The sequence below is a fragment of the Sesamum indicum genome, unplaced genomic scaffold, assembly GCF_000512975.1.
Source record: "Sesamum indicum cultivar Zhongzhi No. 13 unplaced genomic scaffold, S_indicum_v1.0 scaffold00379, whole genome shotgun sequence".
Classification (NCBI taxonomy): domain Eukaryota; kingdom Viridiplantae; phylum Streptophyta; class Magnoliopsida; order Lamiales; family Pedaliaceae; genus Sesamum; species Sesamum indicum.
Genome location: NW_011628271.1, coordinates 109 through 9,976, shown reverse-complemented (window position 1 = coordinate 9,976; position 9,868 = coordinate 109). Strand labels below are relative to the sequence as shown.

Below are 9,868 nucleotides of genomic sequence, written 5' to 3'. Positions count from 1 at the left end.
TTCCGTAACTTTATTCTTCACACACTTCAGCTGCAGGTGAATACATTGTTCTGATTAGAATGTCTGTGTATCTTCTGAGATGTCTATCACTAGCATACTTGATAATTTTTTCCATTGGATGCTTGAATTGCTGTTAACTTTCTCCAGAATAACAGAAATGAATATCCTCTTGATCTCTGTAGAATGAGTTAATATGGCTATATACTGATTTGAGGACCAGGGATTTTTAGAATGTACCCTCATTTTGAACTTGAAAATTATAATGATCAAAGTATAATTCCTTATGAGTACTATGTCAGATTCATCAATTCTATAGCTTGAGTGCAATTACTCAATCAGTAGACTTGGAATTCACTTCATATTCGATTATTACAGAGGGTGTTTATAGTTTATTAAGCTTTACAGAAACTTGAAAACATATATCTGGATTCAGTTCACGTTCAAATTTCTCTTTCAAATCTCTTCCAACTATGTAAATTCTAAATTTGTGAATATTCACTAAATGGAGCACTAGTCAAATTAGACTAGAAACCTGTTCTCTTCCCAAGCTGATGAAGATTTTAGAATAAGATGCACTAATTTCTGATCTTCCTTATTTTCTGTCCTAAGAGATACGAAGCAAGAATGCTTTACCTCCCATGCAGTGAAACAAATTAACAAATTACTAATTACTTCTCACATTTGTGTGGCTTCCCATCCCTCTCCAGCCACAAATGCAAATTTGAGTAACCACCTAAAATGTTTCTCTGGATTAGTGTGCATATTCATGATTACAAATTAATGCTTTAAAAGAGTGATAATAGGTGGTGGCTGATCTCACTGAGAAGTATGCTGTAGGTGTATATTACGTGATGAAAATGTTCAGGGATCAGTCATAAGAATTTGTGCCTGACACTGGCACAAGTAATGTGTCCCAATTGCCATCTTCAACTGAAAGTCATGCAAGAACAGAAGACAGGAATGCTTATAACTTTTCAAAGTTTTGCAGAGCTGGGAGAAAACGATGGACTGTCATAGTCCCGGTCAAGGGTTGATGCCTGCTAGTTTTAAGGTGCGCACAGTGCCTCTCGATGGGGATGACACTGCAATGGAAGAGATCTTGGATCCTGACTTTGGAGAAGCAGCAATCGGCCGTGTTGCACCAGTCGATTCCGGTACTTTCTGAGAAATCTGCTTTAGTTCCACTTCTAGGAATACAAGACTTTTACATCATGAATCCCCATGGATCTCACTTTTGTTTAGTGTAATTCCAGGACTATGGTGGATTATCTTGTTACGTGCATATGGAAAATGCTCAGGGGATCTGTCGGTTCAGGAGAGAATTGATGTCCAGACTGGAATTAAGATGATTCTTAGGCTATGTCTTGCTGATGGATTTGATATGTTTCCTACATTGTTAGTGACTGATGGTTCTTGCATGATAGATCGTCGCATGGGAATACATGGTCACCCTTTGGAGATTCAGGTATTTTTTAATGTATTTTGCTTGTCAATTTGACAACTGTCTGTGGTCACAAAGAACTGAAAGAGTAAAGATTTCGAGAGTATAGTTTTTGATTACATGCAGGCAGTTATAAAAATTCCTGGCCCTAAACCAACGTTACTTCCTAGCGCCTGGGAAATTATTTGAAGAGGAATATTAAAATATCCCTTGAAGCTAGAAGTTTGATCACATGCTATTTGTTGTCTTTCTCATAATCTCATATGGTACATATTTGAACAGTTACTTTGAAAAAAGAAAATCGCAACTTTTATCAAATTGTTAATGATAAGGTGGATTTACAGTACATTTTAACTCCTTTTGTATATGGGTGATACTTTAAATTATCTTGACATTTTGTGTTTTTCTTACAAGATAATCTCGATGATTAATTTTATTAATACTTTTCATCTTAATGTTGACATAGAAATAATTTTTCTAACTTCCAATATTCAATCTTTCTTGAAACTTTTTAAAATTTTGAATGTTCCTTAATTTTATAAAACCCTTCATTTTTAGATATGTCAAAATGTAAAAGCTTGAAACTCAAATGTTATGAGGGTTTGGGATATTCTAGGTTGTCCATCTCAGGTATGTTGGTCTATTTCTTTAAAATATGTTTTTCCGGGTAAAACCTGGTGATGTCGTTTTCAGTATCTAACAAATGAATGTATTTTAAGGGATTAGTACACCGCCCTCCTCAGAGATTTGGTATAATTACACATAGATCTTCGTTGACCAATTAAAACTGGTACCTTTAACGTTTGGTTCCATCCAACAAATAGATCCACTATTAGTAAAACTCACAACATATGCTTTCATCAACCACAAAGTTGAATGAAAATCCATATTTATCCCAATTGACTTATTAAAAACTTATTGTAGGTCAAACAAATCTTTTCTGACCAAACTACTCTTATACATACATATTCACACACTAATGCATGTGTGGATGTACATCTTCACTACTATAAGATAATTTGGTCAAGAAAGATTTGTTTGATTTTCAATAAGTGTGTGATAAGTCAATTGGAGGTAAATATGGATTTTTATTCAATTTTTTGCTGATGTCACCAGATTATGTGAATTTTACTAACGGATGGATCTATTTGTTGGACGGAATTAAACGTCAGGACTACTAGGTGTAATTGTCAATCCACATAGGATTTACGTGCAATTATCCCCTTTATTTAATGATTGAAATGCCTTTGACAGCGTGAAGTCTGAAAAGACATGAATGTTCTAATTCTTTCCTGTACTAGGGTAAAATATCTACTACATTCTGTCTGAGCACTGGAAGTTGGAGAAGGGTGTGGAAGTAAATATAACAGAAGTTTGATTGGTTTTCTAGGTCTAAGGTCTATTTCTTTGATCTGATTAAACTTTGAATTTATGGAAAGAGGGTATTTGGAGGAAGATTTGTCATGGGGGTCTGTACAATATCTTTTCATGCTTTGATATAAATGATTTTATGGAATTGCAGGCATTGTTCTATTCTGCACTGCTATGTGCTCGTGAAATGCTTGCCCCGGAGGATGGATCAGCTGACCTTAGCCGAGCATTAAACAATCGTCTTGTTGCATTGTCATTTCATATTAGGGAATACTACTGGATTGATATGAGAAAGCTTAATGAGATTTACCGTTACAAGACTGAAGAATACTCATTTGATGCTGTTAACAAATTCAATATCTACCCAGATCAAATTTCTCCTTGGCTGGCAGAATGGATGCCTAATAAAGGAGGCTATCTAATTGGAAATTTACAGCCTGCTCACATGGACTTTCGCTTCTTCTCTCTGGGAAATTTATGGTCTGTTGTGAGTAGTCTTGCAACTGTGGATCAATCACATGCCATCTTGGATCTTATTGAAGCCAAATGGTCAGACTTGGTTGCAGATATGCCTTTTAAAATATGTTACCCTGCTCTTGAAGGCAAGGAATGGCAGATCATAACTGGCTGTGATCCCAAGAACACGTAATATATTTGACCCTTGTTTGACATATCTAGACATTGGCTGTTTTGTTTCCAAGTCATGATATTTCTGTCGACTCTTCTGCAGGCCTTGGTCCTATCACAATGGCGGTGCCTGGCCAACTCTTCTCTGGCAGGTAAAATGCATTCTTAAATTGACGTACCACATTATTTTAATTTGACTGCTGCGTTCAGCTAATTAAGTTTGCTGTAACTTCTCATTCAATTTGCTTATAGAATTTGTCAAAAGTAGATCTTCCAATTTCTGATCTATTCGAACTTGATTCAAGGTTTGATATGCTTTTTACTAGTTCATTCTCCACTATAAACAACTAATGATCATCAAAGTTTAAAATTATTCATCAATTGGCTATAATTAAAATATGCTGCACTGCATTGATTCCAAAATGATTGTATTGGATAATTCCACCTGCATTGCATTTCTGCACATCCTAAGAGGAGGGGCAATGTATAATCTTAAATTAGAACCTCTCCATTTGAAACTTATCAAGTTATGGGGTCCGAGGATTTTCTAGTGCTAACTTATTCATTTGCATGATTAGCCAGTTGGGAAACATTTTTGTGTAATTAAACTGTGAGCTACTCAAGGAAGCCTTTAAATATACTTTCTTTTTTAAGCCTTTAAATATACTTCTCGGATGCTTTTCCTGGAGGGAATACCACCGTATATTGATCAAACTTTGACGTAAAATGTCCTGGTAACTGCAGCAATATTTAGGGCATCATTTCATGTCTTTAATTTTCTGAATTTACCTTCTAAGCTGACTATAAATTTGAAGTCAAAGGGTATGCTCTCTTATTTTGAAGTCAGCTGGTGAAGTTAAAGTAACAGCCAGCGCCCCCTTCTCTGCAAGTCTGGTTGAAACTAAACATCTGAGAACTCACTTGATTCTTTGCAGCTGACTGTTGCTTGCATTAAAATGAATAGACCTGAAATTGCTGAAAGAGTTGTCAAGATTGCAGAAAAGCGCATATCCAAAGACAAATGGCCCGAATACTATGACACTAAAAGAGCAAGGTTCATTGGGAAGCAGGCTCGACTATACCAAACCTGGTCTATTGCTGGATACCTTGTCGCAAAACTTCTACTCGACAACCCCAGTGCAGCCAAGATCTTGATTAATGAAGAGGACTCTGAGCTCATTAACGCCTTCTCCTGCGCAATCAGCTCTAGTCCCAGGAGAAAGCGGGGACCAAAGAGTTCCCAAAAGACTTATATTGTTTAAGGATTAATCACATTTACATCATCGTTTTAGCAAGAAGCAGTTGATCTGAGATTATTTGCTTTCTGAGGGTGGTACATGAGGATAGTGAGTGCAACGTATAGGCTTGAACCTTTAATATTTGATTCTTTATATAGTTGGGGAGCTGAAACCCTGTCAATATTTTCAGCTTGTAGACAGAGGCATGACCGATGTAAATATAGAATGGAGTTGATACATAAAAACATTCGCCTAGCGTATTTACATTATATATTCAATACAAATCCAAGTTGAGTATCATCTCATATTCCTTGAGTATTATGGTGCATTTCCCTTCATATTCTGGCAGTTATGTTACTCAGGTAACAAAGCATCACATTGCTATGCTAATGCAACATACAATGTGACCACAGTAAGGTGGTGCACTGATTAAATCCTTAATTCTTTGATTTGACGTAAGTAATGTAAACCCCATTAAGTAACTGTAAAATTCACCATTTTATGTAGACATGCTATGGGGTGACAACGACTAGCCGTACTATATGACCTCGTGGAGATTAGAGTTAATGTACCTAGTGTGTTAGTGAGAATACGATGATAAAGTTAGACAACGTCTCAACAAAGTTTAGCAGAAAGAATTTTTCCTGATGATTAAGTTCCATTGGTATACACAATAAGTGTACTCAACCACACCATTTCATTCAGGAAAGGAAAAGAATGCAAGGTATGATAGGTTGAATGAAGTATAATTATAGTTTTGTAATTTTGACTCCTTACACATTTGCTCTTAATTTTGACGCATTTAGTCTAGTCTCCCGCATTTTGTTTTGGGATTGACATTTAATCCTGAATTCATAAATTTCCTCCTCTAAATTTTTCGGTGAAAAATTCTTGTCAGAAATGGACATACGAGAGCCACGTGACAGATCAAACATTTTCTGAAATGATCTTCTTTTAATTTTAGAAATTTTATGATACATAAAACAAACATTTGATAGGTCATGTGGCTCTCAACTCACGCGTCTATTTCTAATTGATAAAAAAATTAGGGAGAACCAAATTTGTTAATAAAAAACGAAATGTGTGAAGCCCTTGACCAAATGTGTCAAAATGAATATGGAATGTGTGAGAGGGTCTAAATTACAGGACTATGTTCATAATTCTTAAAGATGCAGGACTGAATGTACCATCATAGTTATAGGAAGAAAAATATGAGGGACCATCATTAGCCGCAAAATATGTAACATATCTAATCGTTTTGATCGTTTTGTAAGGAGAACCTAACCTCATGCCATTTTTAATGTGAATGACCACCATTCATCATAAAATTCAATTACTACTTGAGTGTTTCTTTAAATTTTTTCATTTTTTTCAATTAAAATAATATTTTTCAGACAAAATTAGAGTTATACCGATCAATCTTCAAATGGGATAAGGACTCGACCGTAATGACGCAACGCCTGCCAAATATCACAAAAATAAACCATTATTCATCAGACACTAAATTGAGGGCCCTCATTTTCTGTTGCATTTTTAAAGTATTTTTTCTTTGTCTTGCGAAGATATATACAGAGGAACAAATACCAATAAATATAAATGGGAGGGAAAAAAAACATTCGGGACAACTTAAAGTAAAAAAGCAAATATATTATTGGATTGGAACTACTTTCTAGCATCACTATCAATACGTCATCCTTTTAATTATTGTTCCATGTATGATAAGTGAACTCATACGTATTTGTTAGGGAGGAGTAATTTGATATAACATCTTAAAAAGCAAATATATTATTGGATTGGAACTACTTTCTAGCATCACTATCAATACGTCATCCTTTTAATTATTGTTCCATGTATGATAAGTGAACTCATACGTATTTGTTAGGGAGGAGTAATTTGATATCAACATCTTAAAAACATCCGCTTCACATGCACATTCTGCCCCATAAAACCTTCCAGTTATAAATAAAAGGCAATAAAATTAGAACCCAAAACTCCTAATATCATATTTAAACAATTACTTCATCTAAAATTTTAAATTGTTGAAAAAGAGAATTATTTAATATTAATACGCTAACGTTATTAATACACAGTACTTATTTCTTCCCATGTTTAGGTACCTGTTTCAGAAGAGAGATTAGTTTACCTTGGAGAAGTCCAAACCGTGAGGTTCTGACCTTCTTTTCTTCTATTCTTTCTGCAGTAATATCAGTTGGGGGAGTTTTCAGTTACTCACTTTGTCGTGGCTGACTGATGTCCTAATATTTCTCCTATCCTTTTTTCTTCTCTTGTCTTTGTTTTATTACTCCCTTCAAGTCGGAAAAAAGATGTTATTTCTATTTTCATTTATCTCAACAATTTTTTGTTATATAAATTATTCTTGTGATATTAATTTAAATTTTGATTATAATAACATTTGATCTCGATAAAATATTTTATTTTCCTTGAATTAAGACTTTGTTCTGCGATTAGAAAACAGAAAAGAGTTTGAATTCATTAAACTATATAGATTCATTTTTAAAATTATTAAATGTTTAATTTAGTTTCTGAACATTGATATTGATCATTGTTCTTTCAAAAATCAATGTACGTTATCTATATTTATATTTATTATAAAGTATATGTCGAGTTAAGCAAAGGAGGTCGTGTGCATCTCTTCAAGAAACAAAGAAACAAAAACTTGATATCTCCTATATAGAGAGGCTTTTTGGCCTTTTTCTTTGTTCAGTGAAATGTTTCCTTCATTTCTTATATCACTGGGAGGTTAATTGGATCTAACTTTATCCAATGACTAGCAACGGAAAAAGCTCACATCTAGAAGTCCGACCATATGCTGCGAATCCCTGAGCATGCTCGCCTCGTGAGACACGCCTGCCGACATTCCTGAAGGCATTTTGAGAGCCCCGCACCCCAACATGCGTTTCAAACAGCAAATATAAAGCAAAACTTATGGTGTTTGAAACATAAAGCAAAACTTATGGAGATGATACGTATTCTGTTTGGTCTACATTGACAAGATCTGTTGAGGACATTTCCAACATGAAACAGTTGGGATAACAGTCCACTCAAAACTTCACGCATCCAATCTCCCTATGGATTCAAATCCTGACATGCAGATAGAAACAACTCACTCTTACCCAATCAAGCCCAGCTATACCCAGTTTCCTTTCTGAGTGTCTTCCCTTCCATTAGCTTTCTGACTTGGGAAGCTTCACTCCACATATTTGAATCAGCATAGATATTAGACAACATGACATGAACAGATGCATCATTGGGATCAATACTCAAAATTTTTTCAGCAGCATATACAGCCAACTCCAAGTCTTTGTCAGTCACACAGCCAAATAAAAGACACCGCCAAACTACTTTATTGGGCTCACCAGGAAAACGCCTTATGAAATCATAAGCTCCTTTTGTTTGACCTTTGCGGGCATATAGACTGACTATACAGGCCAAATGATCTGGTCGTGGAGTAACCCCAAAGTCGTTGGTCATTGAACCAAAATGATGCAATGCCTCCTCCAGAGCTCCTACATGCCCACAGGAAGATAGTATTCCGATGAATGTGATGTCATTTGGTTTAACTCCATTCCTCAGCATAAGGTCATAAATCTCCAAGGCTTCTCTTCCAAAACCATGTTGGGCATAACCTGTAATCATAACATTCCATGAAACCAGATTCTTACCCGGAAGGATATTGAACACTTTTCGAGCATCGTTTAGCCGTCCACACTTGGCATACATATCAATAAGAGCACTTCCAACCACAACATTAGAATCTAATCCAGGTTTTATGATGCAGCAATGAGTTTGCTTGCCCCATTCAGTTGCTGGTAAATCACCACAAACACTTAAGAGAATAGAATAGGTGTAAATATCAGGGTGAAACCCCTGCAACAACATGCTCCTTATAAATCCAATTGCTGCTTCATAATGGCCTGAGTTCACATATCCAGCTATTAAAGCATTCCAACTAACAATATCGTTTACATCCATTCCACAAAAAATTTTGAAGGACTCGTCAAGGCAGTCAATTTTTGCATAAAAATCCAACGCCGCATTGCAAACAAAAGTAAATGATTCAAATCCCATTTTTATAATTGAACAATGGAGCTGAGCCCCACCTTGGATTTCCTTTTCCTTACCAAAGGCTCCAAGCACGGCAGCAAATGTCTGCTCACTTGGTTTTGTACCAGCAGACAGCATCTCTTGGAAAACATCAATGGCTTCTCTGGATTTCCCTTCCTGCACAAAGCCTCCAATTAATGCAGTCACAGCTTCCACATTCGGCTTATCTGCCTCTCTCAGTACCCTACTTGCTAACTCCAATTGGCCACATTTTGCATAAAAATTAACCAAGCTGGTCAAGACAAACTGATCCATCTTAACACCACACTTGAGAGCCAGGCATTGCACTTGCCTTCCGACCTCCAACATCTCCAGATTAGCACAAGCACCTAATATGCTCCCATAAGAAAACTCATTAACCTTGACACCCCTTCTCAACGACCTCAAGAAAATTCTCAAACCCTCCTCATTCTCCCCACACTGCATATAACTAGTAATAAGTGAAACACAACTAACAGCATTGATTTCAGGTATCGCATCAAACACCAATCTAGCCGACTTCAGTAACCCACATTTCCCGTAAAGGTTAACCAAAGAATTATTCACAAAGCTATTTACAGTTTCTTCCCTCCTATATATTCTTCCGTGTATCTCTTTTCCATTTCTCAAAGCCCCTACTCGAGCACAAGCTGAGATAGCAGCAACATAAGTATAATCATTCGGAGTAATCCCATCATCCAGAACCATCAATCTGAAGTAATTCAAGGCTTTCTCCGAGAGCCCCATTTGAGAATAAGCGGAGATAAGTGCCGTCCAAGTGACGAGGTTCCTGACAAGCGCATAATCAATGTGCCCGTGTTTCTCATACATCGTGAGCAAATGATTGTAAATCTGCACATCTGGGTCGGACCCAGATATGATGAGCCGAGCATGAATTGCTTTCCCATTGAAGACCGAATTTTGTCCAGCCGATGATCGAATGAGGCGAGACAAGGACATGCGGTAAAATATTTCGGGTACATCAGTGGTTACTCCAACTTATATAACAATTAACAAGCAACTGTGGGATGGGAACTGTAACTGCTATTTATTTGGTTGATTTTGTAATTTAGGCAAACTTTTCTAT

General features: G+C 36.2%; 2 protein-coding genes across 2 annotated transcripts in view; one reads left to right on the top strand and one right to left on the bottom strand.

Annotated features, from left to right (window-relative positions):
- The window catches only part of LOC105180172 (neutral/alkaline invertase 3, chloroplastic-like), a 6,791-nt gene extending 1,807 nt beyond the window's left edge, over positions 1–4,984 (top strand). Inside the window, 6 exon segments of the mRNA XM_011103834.2 lie at positions 1–36; positions 989–1,154; positions 1,254–1,465; positions 2,964–3,457; positions 3,543–3,591; positions 4,375–4,984. The exon segment at positions 1–36 is cut by the window's left edge and continues 13 nt beyond it. Of these exon segments, the coding sequence (XP_011102136.1) occupies positions 1–36; positions 989–1,154; positions 1,254–1,465; positions 2,964–3,457; positions 3,543–3,591; positions 4,375–4,701 (1,284 nt within the window). The 3' untranslated portion in view covers positions 4,702–4,984.
- Positions 4,985–7,317: 2,333 nt separating this feature from the next.
- LOC105180171 (pentatricopeptide repeat-containing protein At2g27610-like) lies at positions 7,318–9,580 on the bottom strand (the record flags this gene model as incomplete). The annotated part of the gene is given in 1 exon segment (XM_011103833.2): positions 7,318–9,580. A coding segment is annotated over 1 exon segment (1,765 nt), but the record flags the coding sequence as incomplete, so codon positions are not given.
- Between the last annotated feature and the right edge of the window lie 288 nt (positions 9,581–9,868).